Source organism: Pelecanus crispus, chromosome 7 (genome assembly GCF_030463565.1).
Source record: "Pelecanus crispus isolate bPelCri1 chromosome 7, bPelCri1.pri, whole genome shotgun sequence".
NCBI lineage: Eukaryota > Metazoa > Chordata > Aves > Pelecaniformes > Pelecanidae > Pelecanus > Pelecanus crispus.
In genome coordinates this window covers 40,428,715-40,453,186 of record NC_134649.1, presented here as the reverse complement: position 1 = coordinate 40,453,186, position 24,472 = coordinate 40,428,715, and the positions used below count along the sequence as shown (strand labels likewise).

Sequence of the window (24,472 nt, the reverse complement as noted above, 5' to 3'; positions counted from 1 at the left end):
ACACGGTCCGGGGCAACCTGCTCAAGGAGAGTCAGCTTGAGCAGGGGGGTTGGATTATGTGATCTCAAGAGGCCCATTCCAAACTCAACGATTCTGTGATGTCCTGTTCACCCCATAGTTTCAAGCCATGCTCCCACTCTCCCTAACTGTCCCTTGTTTCTCACAGTTATAAGTTACCAACATGAAAATCTGCGCAGTTGAAACAAGTGTAAGTAGTGCACAATAAACCAAACGGGGCATAAAATTACCAACAGGAAAATATTATATATTCATATATATACACACACTTCATTCATATACTTCATTCAGTTAAAAATCTATCACCTAGAACACTAATAAAGCTTGCTTTAGAATATGCAAGACTTCACAAACAATAAACACACAAATGCAAAATGTATGGCAGAACTCAGCTGCAACTCAAGTATTCCCTAATAAATAAGCCAAAACTCCTAAGGCTTGACAGGCAAAGAACTACGGAACAAGGAGAAAAGAGTACAGTAGACAGTAAAGAGCTGATTCACTGCAGAGAGAGTACTCACTGCGTAAGGCAGCCCGCGATAGCTGTGTTTCTGGGTGGCCCCATAGCCGTGGCTGGAGTACACATTCTTCTCACTGACAGCTGGACTAGCTTCCACAGACTCTGGGCTGCAGAAAGGGCCAGAAGTAAAACCCATCAATACAACATCATTTTTTTAGTGCTAGTATTTCACTGCTCTTTTCTATTCAACACATGAGCTCAAAATGAAGAAACTTCATGAAATCGAGGTGTTGTTATGCACTTCACCAGGCATCATGTGTGCAGAAGTTGTACAGGATGAACCTGCTTTCACAGGGAAGGAACTGAGTAAGGGCCACCCTGGATAACTCATTAAACTGGGTCTCAATCTAGGAGGTTAAAAAGATAATTAGCATGTAAGAAGCTCAGTTTCCTTATAGTTGAGGAAGTTGGGTCTAGTTCAGCATTCACATCTGAACTCAGCCAGCCTAATCTCAAAGCCACTGAACAGTATTGCCATGTTATCTCTGCAACAGCTTATTTCAAATAGCAGCTAAGCAGCTTTCCTGCATCTGCGCTTGTTTCTCTCTCCCTCGGATACTAATTGTTAGCTGAGTCCAACGTCCTGTGATAAAGTCTGCATGAAACCTGCAGCTGTCCTGACAGCAGCTACCAGGAGCTGGAGATTCCTGTTACAAAGAGGCAAGAAAATTCATGACCTGGACAGACAGCGGCCAAAGATAAATCAGATTTGCCCTGTGCTTTCTATACAGCAACATGGTGTGCCATGTGCTGAACAGGAAATTTGCTGCTGAGGTACAATGCACTCTTCCACCACATGGTGGTGAAAAAAAAAAAATCTAAAAATGAAAGGTATATCCTTAGCAGAAAGCTGCAGAAACCCTACTCAGAGAAGGGACAGCTGCATTTTGATGCAGGGAATGTTAGATAATGAGGCTACAGACAGAATACCAGCAAGGAAACACACTGTCTGTTACAAGTGGAAGATACAAGTCAGCTAACCTCTGCAGAGATCAGAAGTAGGGCCCATATCACAATACAGCAGAATATTACTGAGTCATGTCTGCAGGTGAAATCTTCTTTAGAATTATAGCATGGAGCTGAGCAAGCAGGGAAGAAAAACATAGGAAAAGAAAACTTTACCTTGGACCTCTGCTGCTCTGGTGAGATCTCGCAGGGTTCTCAGTGGGTCCTACATTGTCAGAGTGAATCAGGCAGTGCTCAAACAACAACGGCCAGTGGTCACGCGTGGGGCAGTGTTTAGACACCACCCAAGAACACTAACCCCCGTGCCCTTTGGACTTCCTATTAGCTCTTGAAATCTCTGCTGCGCTGAAGTTTGCCCCACCCTGCCACTACACCCGATACACTCTCCAACACACTAACCTTCTGAGCTTCTGGCATATTCTGGAGCAAGGTGGATCTGTCTTTGCAACATAAAGGAGCAATAATTTATTGTACAAAGAACTGCAGAAAGTAGAAGACCTTAAAACACTTCTGTAGCTCAAGATTTAGGAGCACGACATGATAAATTCAGTTGGCTTTCAATGTAACTACAGCCAGCTAAATTGTCAAAAGCAGAAGATATAGGTGGCAATACCTCTCAGATGACACACTTAATAAAAGACACCGTGTAGAGCTTGCCACATAATCCAGCCTTGCTGGATCTTTGCAACAGTCCTTTAGGACTTCCAGATTGGTGCAGAGTGAAATCCATTCAGGTTTAATCGTATTTTCAGAAACAACATTAGAAGGAAAAGAGCCTGAACAGCAGATCCATCTTCTGTGCAAGTCACCCACATTCCTAGCTACAGTCAGCCTGGAATACCAGCAATGCTGCCGCAAGCATTAGCAATAAAACTTCAAGACTGCTGGTGCAATGGTGTCCAGGGGCAACAACGCCGGGGCCCACGCTTCCTCAGCAGCAGCCCGCCAAGGAGCTTCAACAACTTCCAATATGCAGTCAAACTAACACAGCAAAACTGCTCTGCAGGCTCCATGTCACCCTCAGATGAACACCAACACCTTTCTGCATTTTCACCTCCCCTCTGTATGAGAGGCCAGGGGAAGATGCTAAAGCTCAGCCTGAAAAGAGTGCCAGCTAGTTTTCTTTCTACCTTTCCACTGCCTTCGTGATGCACATCTTTGAAATCAATCCCTTATAAGAGGCAAGAAGCTCAGGTACCCCAGACTTCATGCATCGAACTAGCAGAGTTTCAAAGGAGAAGTGGAGGATAGCCTTAACTTTGAACAGACTCACAAAGGACACTTCAGCAGTAAGTAACAGTGCATCAAGGCAAAGCCTGGAGAATAAAGTCCTGGCATTTCCAATTTTTAGGAAACAGACAGAGAAACCACTTCAGAAATCTTCAAAAGCCTTCTTTCAAAGCACTCCAGCCTAGCCTCAAGTTGGACCTACAAATTTCTTACAACCAGGGGAAAAGAAAATGCTTTGCAGAAGGTCTACAGCCTTTTTGATATTTAAATTTTACAAGGGACATGTGTAGATATATCGGGCTCTCCTCTCTACCATGCTCAGCTCTGAAAGCAAAGTGCCTAGTACATGAGTAAACTATTTAGCACTCTTTATCCTGTCATAAACAGTTTAGAATTCCTGCATGTTGAGTCTTTAAAGTGCTGGTGTGGGAGAAGCATGGTGACAAGCAATACTGAATGTTAAATCTTGAAAAGTGAAGGATCATATACCCACTGCAGATGAGTGACTTACTAGATTCTGAGTCCCCATTTAAAAACAACATGTAAAAATATGGACTTTAGGATGGAATGAAGCATCACGAAGAAGAATGCCTAGAATAGGGCCAGTGCCAAGACAGACAAAAAAGAGCATTAGCAGTCTTGCAGAGAGTGCGACTGTGTAGTCAAACTCTGTGCATAGTCAAATCAGGGCAAGATGGAAGAGAAAAACAATGATTCATACCCTAGTCCACTGCTCTTACAGCTCAAAATTAATATAGTCTGGAGCAGTATCTGTTCTACACTGATCAACCTGACACGCAGATATTTGCACAGTAGGTACCTTTAAATAATACATGGGGGAAATCTATGTCCAAAATGCCCTTTGTAAATTTGTGTAAAGAGATGCCACAGTCCGTATTTCAAAGCAGGATGCAGGAAAGCAGGAGGTAGAAGCACACAGAAATAACTTGAACCCTCCCTCTCGCCCCCGACAAAAACATAGTACTCATCCAAGCTGACATCATTCTAACAAGGGTTTTAAGAAAAGATCACAATGCAATTATTTTCTGGATTTGAAATGTTCCTGACTCCTGCAGCAGTGTCTTTTAAAAGAAATGGTAACTCCCCTCCAACAGGCCTCAGAGAGGACTGCAGTGAGAGCCCTGTGCAGGGTCCTGTGGTGGGGACCCTGAAGGATTGCTCACTGAGGTGTGCTTCTTGGAACCTGCTCAGGGGCAGAAACAAAATAAAGGTGTCTACACAGGCTGATGCTGTCTCACATCTCTGCCCAAGCTCCAAAGGGGTCCAGAAATCAGTCATGTAAGATTGGTAGTGAGCCTGAGCTAGTAGGCTCTACTGAGAGGGAGGCTCAGCACACTGATCCCTCATATAACACAGCTTTTGGAAAAGGAGCTGGCTTGTACCTTGCCAATGTCAAGCATGGGTACAGCAAATGCTCAACTGCCTGCACTTGAGTATAGACTTACTAGCCAAGCTGATGTAAAACCCATGGTCGAGTGCCTCATACTGTTGGAATTCTCCTTTTCCCCGTCTCCTGTGTCAAACTTACCAATTTTCAAAACAGTATATTTGTTAAACACTCAGAGTCTGTCTCTGCATTCATCTCTCACACAGCCAGTGGACCAGCACCCCCTTCCTCCCGAGTGGAGAAAGCACCGGCACCGATCCTGCAGCCCCACTCCAGGGCAGCCCTCTGACACCCTCCCCTCCTCCTTCTCCATGGGGTAACACTCACTCCGATCCTGCAGCCATGTCGGAGTAGGACGTATCTGGTGTGGTGACTCCCAGAGGGATTGCAATGCTCATGACGCCCGTCGGGGATCACGGAGTCCAGAGGGCAGCGACTGGCCGCTCCGAGGGCGGAGAGGAGCCGCAGAGCCTCGGCCAACACGTCACGGACATGGGGAAACCTAGCAGGGTAGAAAGAAAGCATTGCATCTCCGTTACAGGATGAGGTCTCCCTGTATATCCCTAAAGAAGGCTTTCACAGTAAAAGAAGAGCAGAAATAGATTTCCGTCAGTGACATGCTGCATCATTTTTACTTCACTTTCATATGTGGGGCCAGGGAAGAGGTAGATTGTAGTAGTTTGGAGGGGTTTTTTTTGTTTGTTTGTTTTACAGTCTTGGATTGACATGCAATGAGCTGCTCTGCCATAAAGCCGATAATGACAGTTCCCCCCTCCCCCAACTAAACTTAGGACTAATTATCAGATAAGCAATCTATTAGCTCCGTCTGCATATAAGCAGCAGCTGTCACCTATCACCAACAGCCCTTCATCAGCATTTCCTAGCTCCTTCCCCAAACAAGTTGCAGGCAAAGCCCCATCTGGGAGGACAATGAGACAGAGCCGAGGTGGACTGAGCTGAGACCTCTCGCTCGAGATCAGCTTGTTTTTGCATTCACTGGGCGCACGGCACGGGCGAGCACGACCGGCAGAGCGGCTATCCCCGTGCCACCGACGGCCTGCCCTCGACAAGCAAGGCCCGTCCTGGATGCTGCACCGATTACTCAGTCTGGCGAGCCCTGACGCAGCGGGGCCCGACTTTCCGAAATCCCAGCTGACACCTCCCCGCAGCAGAGCCACGTCAGACGTCTGGGCGCTCGCGCATAGGCCGCTCCGATGAGAAACACGGCGGGGCCATTGGCTCGGCGCGGGGAGCCGGGGTGAGTCACGGCGGCATCACGGGGCGCAGCCGCCGGCCATGCTGGGGACGGCAGGGAAGCCCGTGCCTGGGCTCCACCTTCCCTGCTGACCGCAGCGTTTCGCTAAGGCAGCGAGCAAAATCGCCGATAAACGCAAACTTCCAAGGGTCGGATGGCAGATGGAGGTAAAATGGGATCAGCTCCTCGTTATGTAAATAACCTCAATAACACAGACGTTCATAAAGGAGCTATTATTCCACGCAGCTCTAAAGAAAACCCCCTCGATACAGAGCAAGGCTGCGTTTCAGCACATAGCAAAGGTAGCTCCAAACCCAAAGACAAACGGTGATGATTTAGCCATCCTCTCTGCACGTTAAACTTTAAGGACAGCCTTGAATAACTTTCCGCAGTCTTTCCCCCGGCTCCGGCAGCGCGGATGAGCCAGCCTGCACTCGCAGCCGGCCGTCACATGCTCCCCGGCATCTCGGGGGCTCTGCCAGCAAACCCTCCTGGGCTGCAGAGAGGCAGTGAGCCAAGTTTTCCTGTGGGTAGCGAATTTCTCACAGGGAACTGCCTTTGGACACCATAGTCCAGCCATTGTTTAATACATAAAAAGCCCAGAAACACAAAACCACACACTCACTACAAGGCTAAATGAAGGAAGAGTGAGAGAGTCAAAAAGCTTAAATGCCACACACTATTGCCTTTTTCCTGTCTTAAAAGGCAGGCCACTTCTTTTAGCACAGGGAAATGTTTTACTTCTACTGATACATCCCTGAGAGAAATCTTTCTGCAAGTATGACAGGCATACAGCAAATTACAGAAGTAGCACGTAAAGATTTTTAAGTGGTCTGTGGCAATTCCCTGTTATGCCCCAAAGCAATGGTCTCACAGGGAGGTGGGAGATGAAAAAGAAAACAGGCAGGACTCTGCTCACAAGCAGCTCAAACCCAAGACCCTGAGTGGTTTGGTTTTTTTTTTTTTTTTTTTTGAAAAATGAAAAGAAAAATAAAAGGACCTTTAGGAAGCGTATCCTTTATCCTTTCTCATGCTTGTGACATTGACACCAGATGAGACAAACTGCTGCTAAAATACAGCTAAAAGCTACAGACATCAATCCCTGCTTCAACCCAGTCACATAAAACTCTGGCAAAAGGTTAAAAGAAACGGGACAGGTTTCTCAGTGTCTGAAGCTCCCTTCCTCCTCTTAAGGGACATAGAAACCTTTTTTTCTCCCCCATAATATTTTTAAATACTTGCTCAGATTCCCCCTCCCCCCTGCATTGATCTCTTGCCTTTGCCATGACCGTACCCAGCTGGCAGCAGCCTGAGACTTCATCAGGACAAATTCCAGCCTCCTGCCTGCTTGTGACTCGGCAGAACCGGAGGATTTCAGGTGTGGCTTCTGGACTCAAGAGTCACAGGATCAGTCCTGGGGTAACTGGGACAAGTTTTCAGCCACTTCTCATAGGAAACCCTCTTTCCATCAACATGGTACAAACACCAGACTGTTTCAGTGCAACAGGAACTCCCCCTTTTGGGAAACAGATGACTGGAGAAACGTGAAATACCAAACAGAAAGGTTAGACGAGGCGAATTCCAGTTCAGTTGCTTTTGTGTTGACCCAGCAGTACTTGCCCAACCATCACCCGCGCTCAGATTTTGCTGTTTGTTGCTGCTCTTTTATGTGTACTTTCAACTCTGACAATATAACATTCAAAATTAATTGCTGAGGCCAATCTCAAGTGCTGTCCAAGACCACACCACCTTGGGGCTAGATTGCAGTCTGGTCTTCATGAAACTTGGCCTGGTAACACCCAAAACATTAGCCTGGACAGAAGATACTGGGGTTGAGATCAGAACATTCACCCATCTAAGTGGCTAATTTCCTGTATATACAATCCCCAAGCTCCTTCTTACCTCTCCCCCCAGAAATATACAGCTGTATCAGAGAAAAAAGTTGCACCAAGTTCTCTCCAGTGCCACTGGAAGAAGTTTTCCTAAAATTCAAAGTCTTAACGAAAATCTGGTGAGCTTCAGACTACAGCACAAACCTATCTTCCTTGTGATACAATTCTTCTTGAAATCAAATGGAAACAGGAATTTTGATGGCCTAACAGGTAAATAATACTTAGCTGGTTTTGAAAATGCAGGATTTAAAGGTATATTTTTTTTCCCCACATTTGGCATCTACACTCCTTCCTCCTTAACCAGTCATACCAGTATAAAGACACCTGGTCTTCCCCAACATCATCAAAACAGCCCAGATGAGCATCCACCTGCACAGCCACCCCAGCGTTGGTATCCCCGATTCTCACTCGGCACAGGTCACACACCAAGGGACTCAACCACCTTCAGACCAAAACCTTAAGTGGTTGCCTTAGCTAAAATGTAAACATATGCTATTCAAGTATTTCAGGTAACATCCTGTATTGATGGAAAGGACTGTAATAAATCTAAGCTGGCCAAGCAAAGGTTAGGCAACACCTAATAGTGAATAGGCAACACATAACAGTGAATTTAATTTCTGAAACTCTGTTTAGGATGCAACAGCCGCAGCGCTGCATTGGCTCACTTCCACAACCACTGCTGTCCATGTTACAAATAAAGCAGATGCAGAAAATTTACTGCTGGAAACTCTTTTCATTACTTGTGGTGTAAAAAGTCAGTATTAACAGGGACAATCAAGCATGGTCAGTCAAAAGAGCTCGCTAGAGCTTCCCCCTTCAAGATGTGGTTGTTCCCATTTTCACTAGTGCCCTGGTCTCACAGACACCTCCGGGCACCCATGCTGTGCAACACCTGGTGACAGACTCTACAAAATATTTGTGAGAGCCGTGAAAAATTCACCCCCGGACAAAAACTGTGAGCACAGCCTCACAGACTGCATGTGTTACCTAAATTCAGATGCCCAGACTCCATCACCATTTGGTGCTGCTCAGGTGATGCTATATAATCTCAGGAGGTGGGAGAGAGAATGCTCCCCTTGCACCCTCCCACAGTCACAGGCTCAAAGGGAAAGCAGTTACCAAGCAAGAAGAGGACAGAGAGATTCAGACCATTCCTCTGCAGTGTCAGTGCAGGTCTGTGAGCCTGTGTCTACACAGGACTTGACATATTTTAGCATTGTGCATCCAGTGTCTCGCGCATTGCTGAGAATGATAAGGTAACGCTGGTACAAAACGCATCACGGACAAACTGAGAAAAGCCTTTTCTGATTATAATATACAACTTCAACACGTGTGCCAGGGCAGGGAAGATGGGGAAATCCCTTCTGCCTGCACTGATGAAGGCCACTTCTCACGTATCTCTTGTTCTCAGATAGCAAAGGACAAACAAGTGCTCCCTGTACCACTCCCCACACCTCCCAACAGCTCTAGTTATTGAATTCCCAAAACTGGATGCAGACCCAAGACTTCTGACAACCCCGGACTGCTAGCATCCAAATGATAACTGCCATCCTCCTCTTTGTGCTTGGCAACAGGCCTGCAGGTCACCTATATAGGATGAGCTCCATATATAATGAACTGCACATCTTTATGCTCCCAAGCCAATACCAGTCAAAATTCAAAGCATGTTTTTCTCCTGCCGTCTCACACTGCCATAGGCAAGAGCTGGTGGCAAACTGGAAATAGCAGCTCTGCCACGCAGCCTTCCTTGGCATCTTCCCCATCAACCTCATCTGAGACAGAGCCAGCAAATTCAGACCAGTTCATGCTTCTGCTGTCATCTGTATCAGTAGCAAACCTCTCTGCAAGTGGAGCAACATAAAAAAACGTTAGCAGGCTTACGGACCCTATTCATTAGTCTTTTCCCCTGGAAATTTCAGAATAGCCAAAATCTATGGGGCATTAAACATCAACATGAAGCGCTTCGATTACCATACTGAAAACGTCCCGTCTCATCAGCTGGTGCCAGCCAAATACAAGCACAGTCCACCGGAGCCCAATCCAGCACTGCCCATTCTTTCCAGCACACCCATAAACCTTGTGTCAAGGGCAGATCCTCACAGAAGGGCAAGCACCTTTACTGCAAACAGAATCAGATCAAGAGTTTTTGCATTTTAAAAGACTAGCTCAAAAATGCATCAAATTCCCAGAATTTCAGACGCACTGTTCCATAAGGACATCTACACAGAGGCAGGGGCAGAGCAGACAAATCCTTAAGTCATTTAGCTCCAACTTACTTTGAAACATACAGATTCCTAAACTTGAATTGTGCCTCAATCTACCAATACAAATGCTTAGCTCTGCTCTGCAAATAAGCTGGATTCACAAAGCAGCAAGGAAACAACTGTGCCAGTTTTAAAAAAATGAAATATTGACGTATTTACTATTATCATTAGTACCATCTATCATCTGCTAGCTGACTGGCAAAGCAAGACAGCAATCCATCCATCCCACAGGGTCTGGGAGAACTCAGTCCTAGTCTACAACAGAAAGGATCAAAACAACAGGCAACACAAGTATTCATTACTAGCTACGTACGCATACCATGATAACCAAATTATTGGCAGATATAGTGCAATGGTTAAAGACTTCTCCATCTTACAGCTTTCTTAAGACTCTCCTGTTTTATACATAAGTGACTATATGCAAAAAGAAATGCTTGTATGTATACATTTGGTTCAGAGTTCATCTTGCTCTCTGGCTCTCATCTGGAGAACCATGATAAAGCACCAACAAGCTCTTAGAACAACAACATTTAAAAATTGTTAAGTGTGTCAAAAAGCAACAAACCAGCGAGACCTGATCCTGCTCACCATGCTGCACAAGACCTGGAGTCAAGCACCAGGGAAAGGTGAGACAGCTGCTTTTAGGACATGGGTGATTTCAAACAGCCTTTGCTATCTATGGGCCCATGCATCAGTCAAGTTGTTCCATAAAAGATATGAAATCATATTAACGCTTCCCATTATTCTTAAAGTGCTTTATGGAAGCAGTAGAAACTGCCTCACATCTATGAATACACCTACTTAGCTAAAGTCAGCGTGATAAAGCCGTTCAGTGAAAGCTATGTAAGCCACGTTTAAAACTGTAGTACAAGCAAGTTAAACTGATTTTGATGAAATTTGGTAAACAGCTGGAAACTAAAAATATTTTGATTAAATTTATTTAAACTAAGTTTACACTATTTTAAGGCAATTTTCATCATGTCCATCCATGGGATTCCATCATTTTATCTGATGAAGAAAACATCAATTTTAGTTAAACTCCTCTGCAAACTACACCCTAAGGGACTACAAACGATGACAGTGAGCAACTGAAAGAAATTAAACCATCAAGCAGAGAAATTACAAAATGCATAGTCAAGTATTCTCTGCAACTCACCCAAGAGCTCAGAGATTACTCAGGAAAGCAAAAAGAATAACCTCAAAACTTTGCTGCTGCTCATCAGTCAAGAAGTTATGCAAAACCGCTTTGTTTTGCAGACAAAAAAAAAAAAATTCCTGTGTTTTTCTTTTTGGAATCACTAAGGATTTCAAGTATTACAATAAGAAATAGAAGAAAATTTTAGTAAGAGATAAAGGAAGGGCAGATAAGACTTTGCTTCCAAATATACCTTCTACAGGACGATTCAACCACATTCTTTACAGTCCAATACACTCCGGAGGTGGAGACGTCAGACAAGGGCTTGTTTGGACTTTCTTAAAACATTTAATTTGCATCACAGAACCTGGAAAGTTTAATTTATATCGATCTGAAATTGGTTAAAGAGTCATACATAAGTATAATTCCATAAACAAATACATGCCAAATTAGAAAGGGGAAGCAAATTACAGAGTAGTAGTGATCCATGGCAGACCAAATTATTCTGAGGTATGCTTATGGAGGGGTGGCAGGCAGACACCAGGAAACCTTGACTACACCCCACAGTGATGACAAGGGACCTAGCTGCATTTGCGTGGTCTGCCGAGCAGGATGGCAATAGAGATGATGTTTTAAAGGAATAATAACCTCAACGTAAAGGGAAAAGGACTATCCCAACAGATAACTTCATATAAAAGTTCTCATAACTTTAAGGGCCATGAACAGAGGAAATCTTCACGAAAACTTCACAAGACAGTATTTTGAAAATCTAGCAACCTACATGAAATTGCTAACACCTTAAAAGTGTTAACAATCAAAATAAAACTTAAAAAATAATGGTAATAGTGGAGAAATTCAGAAAAATCCCATAGACTCAGAAGAATAATTCTTGGCCTCTTTCTATGCCAAGAACATTGTTTTACATTGCCTCTATCTCACAACGTAAGTTGTTGGTGAAGATGACAAATTCTTCAAATACTGAAGCATTAAAAAGATATTTTCAAAAACAAAGGGAAGGCGACCCCTGAAAACACTTTTATTTTTGCAAATACTGTTCTCTATTCTTTCCTGAAAGATACACAGCAATACAAGAGAAAAAAGAATTATACATGAGACCCCACAGAAATAATGATACAAAAATTACTAAAGTAAATGAAACAGGAAAGAAGAAAACCATCCCTCTTTTCTTTCCGTTCTACAAACTTTTGATTTGGGACAGTCACGGGGGAGAACTATTCTGCAGCGAGGGGAACACGTCCTAATTGCTGTGCTGGTTCTATACCCTGAGATAGTCGCTCTCTTTTCCCACAGGCTGAAGGGGAACAGTCAAATGTCTGTATGTTGCAAAGATAAGAAACTGCAAACAAAAAGGTTCGGAACCAGTATTTTGAGATTAAGGGCTTGACAACTAACCTCCAGTGCATCCAGCTGTGGCAGCTGGTGTTACTGCTGCAACCGTCCCCTCTAAGCCTTTGCCAAAACAGCTGGCAGGAAGGAAATGTTGCCATGTCTCATCAAGTGCAGTTGATGCCAAGAAGATTGGACTCAAAGCAGAAGCAGGTAAAATACGTATTCCCTTTTAGATACTGCTATAGGGGCAATAAATTTCTGCAACGGGGCTGGGTAGACAACTAGGAACAGCAATATTGGAAAGCACCGCTGCTCAGTCCACCACACCTTGTCCATATAAATCCTGTTTCCAGATTCAATTTAAGAGGCCTCCCTACACCAGAAAATGGCTACGGTTAAAATAAGATTCTAGATTAACACCAGAAAATGGCCACAGTTAAAATAAGACTCAAGATTAATTTAAATAATGTAAATGACACTGGTTTAATCCTAGCAGACCAGAGTGTTTCTTTGTTCTAGATTTTGTTGCTTATGAATGTAATAGTATTCACATGAATGGTTGTACCTGTGTAACTATTGAACTTTCCTAAGTAGACAAACCCTAAATTAAAAAGGCTGTCAGACAACACCCCCCAAAAAAATACCCCACCACCTGTAGACCTTGAAATTGTATTTTGAAGGGATTTCAGAGAAAAGCCTATACCACATGCAAGGTCAGAGGGAAACAGAGCAATAAAGGGCAATAACTAGGATCAAATCCAAACCCAGAGAATTACAGTTCCCATGAGAATCCGGACAGTCCAGAGTCACGGGAAGTCGCTGAATATAGAAGGGGAATCAGCAGAATTTACTGGCACGGAGCAGCGTCCCGAAGTTGCAACCAGTGGAAGGCTAACCACAAACAAGTTGCCAGGAGTAGGATTGCAACCTCCAGTCCTAGAATTGGAAAAAAGATTTCTCCATAATCCCACTAAATACTCTCTGCCTCGCAGGTCTGGCTGTATGTCCTTCATACATCTATTTAAGGCCCCCACGTGATGAGGGCTGCCTGCCTGGCCACTCCCAGCCAGGGCAAACAACCCAGCTCCAGAGGAGACTCCAGCAGCGGCTTCCAAGGCAGACGTTGCATCAGCCAGGTGTGCAGGAAGCGACGGAGATAAAGCAGCTGTTGACGAAGGGGTGCTGGGACGGAGGCCGCTTCAGGAATCCCGTGGAAAGGACGACAGGAAGGAGAGAGATGCTCCGCACACAGAACAAGCTTCATCGGCTTCAGAAAGCCTTTGTGCTGGGGCTCCGGACCTGGCCTTTCTCCCAGAGATGATGCAACACTGAGGAACAAGGTCTGTGCCAGAGAAAACTATTCACAGGCTATGCAGATGGCAACGCGGCCAAAGGATCTTGGATCAAAACACGCCAGAGCCCGTCCAGGCCCGGTAAGCCTCCCCAGGCCTCCCTCCGTGCCCTCCAGGATCCTCTATTTCACATTGCCACCCTGCTCCTAGCGCGACCATGGCTTCAAGCAGAACGAAGGACCTTACGATAGCGAGAAAGAAGTAAAAGGGGGTTTTAAAGTCCTGCAAAAACCACAGCTCGTCCTCTGATCCGTTGGAGGGAAGAGACAGGGGAGAGACTGAGCTCAAAGCCTCAAATCTCCCAGCCGGGGATCCTCCTGTCACCGCAGCTTGCCAGCGCACGCCTGAGCTCCCCAAACACGTACGGCAGCTCTCGGTTGCCGGCAGCTTCGGCCGTGCTCTCACACACCAGGAAAACACGCAGGGACAGCCCGGGCAGCCATGGCAACATCACACAGTGTGGCAATTGCGGAGTCGCAGCTGCCAAGTGAAGGTTGAGCCTTGCCTTCCATTATAGAGCTCGTTTTGACCCTTCCCCCTGGCTCAAACCATCACCAAGTGCCCTCCCGGCTCCAGCCTGGCCCCTGCAGTTTGTGACCGTCGAGTTTTGCAGCCTTGCACCTGGGCTCGAGATCATGCAAATACATTTTTCTCCATGTTGTAAGGAAGTTGCTCCAAGCTTATGTAACGCTTGTGTGCTGCGTCCCAACAAACACCGGTTTGTCCGACACACCTCGAGTGGGAAACCTGGCTACGAAAACACCTGCAACCTGCACCGCACACAGCAAGGCAGTCGGATACATTTACTAATTGAGCTATGTAATCACTGAGAAGCATTAAAATCCAGTGGATTTTACACGGTTAATCAGGATTTCAGCAATCTCCCAGCATTGTGGCAGGTTTCAAAGCTCAGCCCGCTGCACTGCCCCACCACATCGCCTTCTCAGGGACGTCCTTGTAGGAAACCCCACCAACTGTGGCACTTGCCCAGGCACTGGTGCCCAGTGACACTTCTGGTCACTGAGACCCCTAGAAAATTCACATATTTCCTGCAGATCTAGTTTTGCCAGCATAAAGCCTGTTAGAGAGCAGAGTCAGTAGGACAGTGGTGGAGAGCAATCACAAAGGCCCAAAGGCAGCATATCAGCCAAAAAGCCTTATTTCCCCTTCTGGGGCTTCTACCTGCTTGCTGACGCTGAATTATCTTCAAGAGATGTTCTTTACAGCGGTTCACTTTTCTGGCTTACTTGCATTCATGTTACATTGTATTTTGGCACTGACAAGATATGTGCTGATCCCAAAATGCAGATACTACTGATACGGCAGCTTGGCATGCTGCGGCTCTGCATGTTCGATCCCCCGTGCACGGTAGGTGCTCACCCAATTGCAACATTACAGTAGTCAGATTTACAGAATAAGCCATCAGCAAACAACACACTGGGCCATCAAGCTTTAAGGAATATAAATTTTGATAAGTTATTTTTATAAGTTTTTGCTAAAACAAGACAATCAAAGACCTGTTCTCACAACCACAGAGAAGAAGGTGTGACACTTATTCAGGAAGCTTCCAAATACCTGCTTCATAACTGCTGGCCAGAAATGCAAAGCTCAGCAGTACAGACAGCACTGAGAGCCACGGTCACTTTTTTGACTAGCCCATTTTCTGTTAACAAGATGAAAAGCGGATAATCCAGTTGAACACATTTTCAAAGTAAATGCAGATAACCAGAAATCGGCAGTCACAAACCTGCGACCGGTGACTGAATAAAGACAAAAGTCACTGAAACCAGATTTATTTCTGGTGACTTGCAGATAAATTAGTAATTTCTTTCTTTGAGAAGAGCTTCTCTGTGAGCGCACAGCACTGTAACCAACCACCTTAACTGCATGTGGGTGGTAGCACAGGAGTACTGACATCAAACAGTTGGCCAAGAGTGCTCGTTGCGGAGCTCACACGAAAGCGATGCTGAGCAAGTGGTTCTGTAACACAGCAATAACGAAATGCTATCTGCTACCACAACCGCTGGGTTTTTTTGAACGTTGAATTATGAGCAGAGTAATATATTGAGGATGTTTTCATGGTTATTGCAAACGCAACTAAGCACAGGTACGCACGACCACACGACGAAACTAAGAGGTTGAAACGCGAGAGTTGCTCATGCTGAAGAGGCTGACAACCCTCCTCCAGCAGGTCATATCCATCAGCTTCTCGATGCTGGGGAGAGGGGGGTGATGACACAGCAGAGAGGGAAGGGAAGGAAGGGGAAAGCTTTCTTTACTGCTAAGCCTTTACAACCTCTTTTGTGTGTAGCACTTCCTGCGAGTCACTTCTGCAGGTTAAGACAGATAGGGCTGTCTGGACAAGGTGAGCAGCAAGGATTGCTGCACCAGGTCTTGAAGCTGGAGGCCTTTGCTTTACACTGTGTAGTGCCCCAACATGTTTCTGCAGTTTACTGTCCCTTTAGCCCTAAGCAAGGAAACTTGCAGTTGCTAGACAACCTCTTTCCCACCTCAGAAATAGCTCGATTTATGTGACAAATCGATAGGCTCAATGTTCAAAAAGCTACAGAGTTTTGACCTGCCTCTTCTTCCTTAGGACACAGAAGTGTTTCCTCAGTGCACAGCTGCACAGATGAGAGCGAGCGATGGGGCTCCTCCCTGGCTGGACCCGGAGGAGGAGAGGAGAGGCAGGAATGCAGCCGTGCAGGAGAGGAGGCGAGAGCAGCCCAGGTAGTTCCACGTCCTCCTCTGCGCAGGCAGGGACGAGCGTGCGCACGGGCAGGCCCAACCAGAGCTCTACCTGCACAAAGCAGCAGATTTTGAGAGCTACCAGAACGGAATTTAAGAGCTCTGCATGCCTGCAAAGGCATCTGGAACAAGGTAATCTATGGAAATACAGAAACTCGGCAGCCATTGAGGGAGTGGTGGAACAGACAAATGCAAATAAAAAGTAGAAGCACGATCTGGAGCCATTACCAAACTGAGTCACTCAATTCCCCAGGTAAATTCACAAAGTGAGGAAGGAGCAGAATCGCTGAAGTACTCCCATTTGGATGGCACGAAAACCAGCAAACAAGTGCCATTAGAATACCGCTTCTGACAATTATTTAATATTGTTTCAAGCACGAATAAACTTTCCAACTAAGTCCAGTTAACTTGAGAGACAGAGAATATCCTACATTAATTTAAGAATGAAACCTACCAGGAGAGCTTGTGCTTACTTTGTCTCGCAGAGGAATTGTAATCATATTGCCATTGTACAGTTTTTTTAGTACTGTTTCTAAAAAAGGGTGAAAAAGATTTAGACTTCTGCTGTGGTCAACTGGAATTCAGAAATGCTCATCTGAATACAGTGAGTGTACACAGTTACATCAGGGCTTCTCTGTAGAGACTTTCAAAAAGCCTTAACCATATCTTAAACATCTGAAGCAACGCAGTATGGGAAAGAACTGAGTTCCAACGATGCAAGCCACAAAGTGTTAAATTTCAGAGTTCCCTTCACATCTTATGTGCCTTATGTAAGGCAGTACTCTAGCACCAGGTTAACTATTTCCCCTCTAAATTCACCTTAATTTCATGATCTTGGCTTTGACTTGCGAGGCATGTATCTGAACTTGCACCAACTGATAATGGTAAGAAACCTTTAAAGATTCTTAAAGTCCAGTGTCAGGAAAGGAGTAATATCATCACTTAAAAAAAACCCCAAAACACAATATATTTTCTCCAGAAAGAAATGAGTTGAGCCTATCTTAAAATACTAAGATGAACATTTGCTCCTTTCCCCTTCCCTGTAAACCATTCCAAAGTTTAATTATTATCATTGCTAAGAAACTGTACTTCAAGATTGAATTTGTCTAACCTCAGTTGATATTGCTATGCCTTTGTCAGCAAATCTCACAAGTCCTTTTAGAGAAAGATCAAGTCCTCCCTCAATTGTCTTTTCAATAAGCTGAGTAAGTTGAGCTCCTTTAAGCCTCACATCATGAGGCTTATTTTCCAGTCCCTGGATCATTTCTGCAGCTGTCCTTTGAATTCTCTCCAAATACACTGGCATTCTTCTTGAAGCATGGAAACCAAAATTCAATTCCAGTATCAGTCTCAACGTTGCTGTGTTTATAAGATTACTTATTTTTGCTTCACATTCCTTTCCCCCTCCTCAATATGCCCAAGAATCACATTAATCCTTTTAAATAAAATACTGGCCCAAGTACCATGTAGAGGCAACTAGCTGTAAAGACCTCAAAGCCCTTTGAGCTACTGCTTTCCAAAATGTTATTTCACAATGTATAGGTGGGTTTGCAGTTTTGCTAACAAATGCATCACCTTGCAACTAGATGGATTGCTATCTTTTGTTGAAATGTAGCAAAACAATTCAGAGCTCCCTAAATATACTTTATTATCCCACTAGCATCTCTCTGACAGAAGCTTTATCAAATATTTTATGCTATCCAGATAAAAAGATTCTAAAGAACAGTAAATTAGAAGCTGATTTCATCTCACAACCTTCTATAAAGCTAAGTGTGTCCTTTCCAAGTCACAATCCCAGATAATTTAGATCTCCACTGTTAATGCAGTATCTCCAGCACAACCATTTCTAGTGTTAAAGTATCCTGCTTTCTTCCTAACTCTTGGCCTCTCCACGCAAAACAGGCATGCCCCCCACACCTCCTACACCCAGTCCAACTTCCACAGAACCACAGAATAATCCAGGCTGGAAGGGACCGCTGAAGGTTAACTGACTGAAACCCCCTCCTCTCCCCAAAGCAGGGCCAACTTGGATCAGGTTGCTCAGGGCTTTGCTCATTTCTTCTCCAGGGCCACTAAGTGTTTGCGTAACTATGCATTTTAAGGCCAAAAATAACCTTCTGATGATCTGACTTTCCACCTAACAAAGACTGGAAAATCTCACCTAGTCATTGCTACACTTGGCATCGCAGCTTACAAACGAGCTAGACCATGTTTGTCAAGCACACCCTAAAAACTAGTGTATGGGTGTACTACAATTCTTTGGGGGGAATTTAAAATCATGCAACAGACTGCAGCCTAGAGGTCCCCAGGCAGCATCAACCCAAGCCATTAAGTCTTCAGTGTGAGCACAGTACATTTGTAGGTTTTATGAAAAAAGTGTAAAAAAACTTTTTTTAAAAACTAAAACTACATCAAACACTTTCTTGGAAGCCTTTGAAGAATGCTTCAGACAGTCAAGTGAAGCTCCAGCTTTAACTACACCTCCAAAGGAGACTGTTCTTCCACTGCATACACAGGTGACTTAAGATGTTAGCTTCCCCACAGTTCCATGAAACATGTATTAGTGGCAAATGTATTGATATAATTTTAAATTATTTCTTCCATGTTCATGGCAGTAAGATTTATCAGCACCTATCTTTATCAATATGTTTATTTAACAGCACACTCACGGCACCGGTTTCCTTGACTACCTAAGTAAGGATGTACATCACCCCTTAACTAGCACAGAGTATCTTTCAACTCACACGGGCCAGTTCCTACAAAGCTTACCAGTTCTTACTTCAGTCACTCACAAGAGTCTCCCCCGCCCCTCAAAAACCCCCATAATTATATAAACAAAGGATTAATGTGGACATATATTTCTCCACACAAAAGCATGTCATAATAGTCAAGTTATCCCCCTTTCCTTCAAGAATAGGTATGTGAAATCAAAGTGACTGAGAGCAGGGCTGTATTTAATGTAACAGCATGAACTACTACACTGAAATTAGAGATCCTAGCCAAGATCCTGTGATCCTCTCGCCTTACATTCTTCCCTAAGCATCAATTTTTGGCCCTGTCAGAGACGAACAAAACCTTCCCTCTGACTCAGGAGGGTCACTCTTGTTCCCACATTACGTTCTCCACTCTCCTGTCTGGGATTATCAGTGCTGCACTCCCTGCCAACAGCAAAGAACCTCTTTAAACTTGGAAAAATTGTGGAACGGAACAACAACAAAAAAAAAAAAATCCCATCACATGAGTAAATGAGGCTTGACAGCATGATGGATGCTGCAGGTTCACAAGTATGAAGGCACTCCTAAGAAGATGGCTTGCGCCTGTAACAGATTCACATAAGCATAAAAGACACTGGTTTGCTGCATTCAGGAGGGACATGCTCAACTATTTAGATTGGAAGCATTTTATATAAGACTGAAGATGACTAAGTCACAGCTGGACAGATTATGTTCTAGAAGCAAGCTATGTGCTCCTCCCTGTACCTTAAACACCAGCTTTTCCTAATCTGCATCTTTTCTCCTTTCCCTTTCAAACACAAGGCGCTGAATTCTCCCAAGAAAAAAATAGCCAGAAAATATTCAGGGCAATGTGCTTTAACCGAGAGGAATTTCACAAGCACCAGTCATCATAGGGCTAATTTGATTTTGTCATTATGGAAAAACTGAGAACTATCAAGGCCTCACTCAGCTGGGTAACAGTCAGAAAGGAGAATGATCTCAACACAGGAGGAAATCAGGACGGACAGGAATTATCTTCCTGAATAATGCAGATAGATAGACTTTGTGTGCACTAAGCATCCAAACACAGTTTGCCAAGATACTCTGAAGGCCCCTTCACACAATTAATCGGTCCTGATGGTACAAATCAGTAGCAACATTGTTCTTAACCCAAACTATCTTGTAGCATTACAATGCTAGTGAAAACAAGCAGGAAAAAATACCCTGGCTCATTCTACCATGCTTCCCCATCAACAACACATACAGGAGATTTTTTTTCACCTGTATCCACTACACAATGTACTCCCCACCACGCCTATTACCATCACTATTAAAACCACTGGTTGCTTTACTGAAAGAAACCAAAGGTATATACAGAAGCAACACAGCGCTACAGAACATGGACGTGTGGGAAGAGGTGAGGATTGGTGTGGCTGAGATGGCTACCTAAAAAAGTCTTGAGAGGCAATTCGCACCACTAGACCAGGAGTCCAAAAAACTGCCTATAAGATGTCCTATGCAAGCTAATCCTTTTTTGTGCCTTAATTTTTCTGTCAGTAAAATAAGAATACTACTTCTGAGATGTCACACACAGTGTTTTGAGCCATACACGTGATAACTAGGCCTAAATCAACAGAAGTAAGCAGAACCAGGTGGGGGACAAACTGCCCTGGCAGAATTGCATCTTGAACTTTTGGGTGAGGAAAAAACACCTGAAAAAAAAAATTAAATCACTGTGGCCATTTCACTTGTTTCATTCATGGTCAGTACGGGCTAAGGACCCACACACGCGCCCTGGGTGAGAAGCGGCAGCCTCCCAAAAAGCGGGGATGATCAGTTTAACTGGAGAGATTTTAACCTAAGCTAAATTAAACCTTCTCAATACTAACAGAACTCCATAGCGAGTCCCATTGTTCAAGATGAATTTCTACATTTTAAACCCACATACCGTTTCAGTAACAACCACCTTTCTTAACAACTTAGGTAATTTTGTTTTACAAAATGCTGAAAAGTTTCCATCATTTTTCAATATATGTCAAGGCCATTTATTTCCTCCCTCACAACCTTCTCTTTCGCGTAAAACTGAAAATATCAGAATTCCTTGCAAATGTTGCCCCAACACAGTGACTCTCACGGGAACAGCCTACTTCACTATCACTCAGAAAAAGGAGTGATGCCTTAAACTCTGACACTGGAAGAGCAACAGAAAGCTACAAACTTTGCTCGCAAGAACAGCCCGCTCCTAAATCACCCCATCAGTCTCTGCTGAGTCACATGGTTTAAAAAAAAAAAAGGAAGGAATTTTCATTCAAAGGATTTCACCAAAAGGATCCTGGTTACATTTGCATACAGTTCTGCAAAAGTAGAGAAGTTACATCAACATTTGGACATGCCCTTCCATTCTCCCTGCTCCTTCAAGGTCCTCTTCTCCCCATGCGATTCAACAAATTTCTGCTGACCAGTTTCAAGCTGACAGGCCCAAGCTATGCCCAAGAAAGGCCTAACTAATGACTGCAGGTTTCAATGCATAGTCTCGCTTTTCGAATATGCTAGCGCTTTATTCTTTATTAATTTATTACTTCTATCAGTATATGTAAGACTTAGAAATACAGGAGCAGGAAATAGGAGCTGTGACACATTAATTTCACTCTTATGTTCTCTGGCAGCTTGTGGGGAAAGACTTTTCCCAGTCTGTGATTTTTTTATCTTTTTACAAATTCTATATCTGAACTTCTCCTAAAGGATACTCTGAACCCACAGTGGCTGAAGAGAATCCACCAAACGATGGACTTGTGCCACCAGACGCAAGCACTTCTGTGCTCAGCTTCTTGAATTTCTCCAACCGACCCACACCATGCTCCAAGTGTTTCAGGAGCTAAGCTGGAAAGGTAACAAGCACCACCATTCTAGCAGCACCAACAGCGATTTCCATAGGTGTGTAACGGATGCCATCAGCTCGGGACTTGGGCATCCAAGTGCCTCCCATCTCAGGCAGACCCAAGAACACCCACTCCAAACAGGACCATTGAAGGGCAGCATTAAGGTATTTCCTTTATGTATTTCACAAGTCATAGTTTTAACCCCAGCAGAGGTGTTCCCTGACAAGACACTTACCCAAAGAGACAGGTTTGGGATGGCGTGCCCCAAAATACACCATCTTTTACTTAGTAAAACTTTCCACCTTCTGCCTGGCCACTGTCAGATAAAGGATGTGTCCCAACCCTGGGCACTTATCTGGGGGCACGGGCAGGGAGTGGACACAGCCGTGCAGATGAAGTACATAGGAACCCTACCTACACATGTCACCCGACTGCTCACCTAGGTATTCAGCTACCACACTGCAAAGTCAGAACAACTGCTGTGGGCCACGAAGCATAACACGGCAAATACAACCTGCTTAGTTCCTTTATTGCAACGTGATTGATTTGGGGTTATTTGTGAAGTTTTTCATTAAATAAAAGATTACCGTCACAAAAGATGAGACTTCTTGCTTATGAGACATTTTGCTCACACCCAGCATGAATTTTTTGCACAACAATATGCATTTGGAGATGTCATGACATGCTAACATTTAAATAACTCTATTCAAACTCAAATAGTCAAAATGCTGCCTCAAGTTCTACTAGACCAAATAGTCTCACTAGCTATGAAACTAAAAGCCTCAACTCACAGTGAGCAGACGGAGCAGCACACACTGGGATTTGCAGTACACAGACAATTGCTCTATTTCAAATATATGCTGCTATAACCACGTTTTCCATATTAAAGAAATAGGATTCAAGTTTCTGCTGCAACTGGCCTTGGCTGAATTAAATTTTTGCATTGTTCCAGTCGCACTCATGTCTCTACATTTTCAGCAAAGCTAGATGGAATTCATGTTATGTTTTTTTTACTACTACATGTTTTATAACTTGATCGACATTGCATCCTCAGTGATTCATAATTTTCTGTATGTCTGGATATCTCAAAAGTCATAACGACTGGCAAGAAAATGCAAAATAAAGACTTTCTAATTACCAGGTAAAAAAAAAAAGGATAAGGAATATTGTGTGGTACATTTATTTACACAGATTTGTAATAACTGTATACTAATTAACATTTTGCCATCTTCCGAAATGAGACATCACTTCAGCTCTCTGCTGTATTTACTTTCTGCAAAAATATACCTAAAAGAATTTGCTATTTTGAAACAGCTGAGTACCATGTGTAGATTATAACACCATTCCGCCATCACAGATCAAGCCTACATTAAAATTCACATCTGACCAGCTTCCTGAGCAAACAAGAGCAGACGAAGGAAAGACTACACCACCAATTTTCAAGCAGAAAACTAAACATTCATCTTAAGACAGTACTCCATGCACAGCGACCAAGGGCACAAACCCACAGTGTTTCACAGACTGAGCTACCATCCACTGTATGGTGAGCACCCTCCTTTAAAAGGAGGGTGAAGTTCCAGGGGACGGCCCGCGCTGGCCGCACTGTGTGCTGCCACCGAAAGGCGGAGACCCTGCTCCCCTTCTCCGGTCCCCACCACATCCTCTGCACTTCCACCCATATGCTCTCCCCTATTTATTTTGTGAGGGCTCTGGAAGCTTGTCAAAATCTCTTGGTGAGCCAATTCAGTTCACTATCTTGGCAAAAAAATAATCCAGCAAAAACCAAAACATCAAATAACCCCAACAGAGCTTTCTGCTGGGTTAGCAAGCTGAAGGAGTTCAGAAAAGGGATCCAGTAAGAACCAGAGCTGGCAAACAGAAAAGGCAGAACTCCCCGTTGGGTGGGAGAGGAAGGGGGAGCAAAACTCTCGCCATTCAGGAGCAGAGCTGTTGGATGTACTCAGCTGTCTCGTGTAACTTCACCCGGAGTAACCTCACTCGCAGGGTGCAGTTCTGCAATAGTTTCAAGCTGACTTCAGCTGGCACAGCTTCAGTGCAGCCTCCCCATTCCTTTCTGCACTGGTGCTAACCTGACCCCGCAGTTGAGCAGTTCAGGCAGAAGCCAGCAGAAAACTCTTACTTCCAAAAATGAAATGCACTTTTTTTCATCATGCCTTGCTGAATAGTTCACTACTTGGGCAGGCATGGGCCAGAACAGAGGCAAAAGTGATGGTGGGAAGGAGAGCAGGACTGGCAGCAGCACGTCAGGTCGGCCTGAATTGCCATGGAATCGTATCACTGGTGTGCACCAAAAACCTGCACGAAGTTGTGCAAGGAGTATACAGTGTGTAACAAACACCCATTCCAGTTTAACACACAAATTTCCATATACGAGCAAACCCCGAGGTGGATATTAGAAGAACTGCACAACAAAGCAAGTTTGTGGCAAGCTTAGAACCTGACTTTCACCCTACAAGTATCCTTGTTCCCTATTAACCTCCAGGCCATTTTGAGCCCCAACATCCTTGAAATTCATGAAACTGCAAGAGAACTTTGAATCAGAAAGCCAGTCTCGGAGTCAAAGCAGAGCCTACTTAACTTGATCAAGCAGTCGTCTTTTCTTCAAAGGTTCACTTTAGCTGTATTTATACAGGAAGCTTCCAGATCTTTGCTGTGGCAAAAGTTAATCTACAGCCACATTACTGAAAGCATTCTAGCAGCACGATTAGAAGCTATTCCAA

The 24,472-nt window shown here is 44.2% G+C and overlaps 1 protein-coding gene across 6 annotated transcripts in view; it reads right to left on the bottom strand.

Annotated features, from left to right (window-relative positions):
• The window catches only part of SETD5 (SET domain containing 5), a 67,190-nt gene that overhangs the window by 36,019 nt on the left and 6,699 nt on the right, over positions 1-24,472 (bottom strand). For 5 of the 6 annotated variants that reach the window (XR_012831220.1, XM_075714650.1, XM_009478243.2 and 2 more), the window contains exons 1-3: positions 9,261-9,277; positions 4,470-4,644; positions 540-645 (exon numbers count right to left, since the gene is read on the bottom strand). Coding sequence is in view for 5 of the 6 variants with exons in the window: in XM_075714650.1 (XP_075570765.1) it covers positions 540-645; positions 4,470-4,540 (177 nt within the window). In the remaining variant the exon portion in view is untranslated. Of the gene's footprint in view, positions 1-539; positions 646-4,469; positions 4,645-9,260; positions 9,278-24,472 lie in introns of those variants that run through there. The other variant, XM_075714647.1, reaches the window with a different exon arrangement.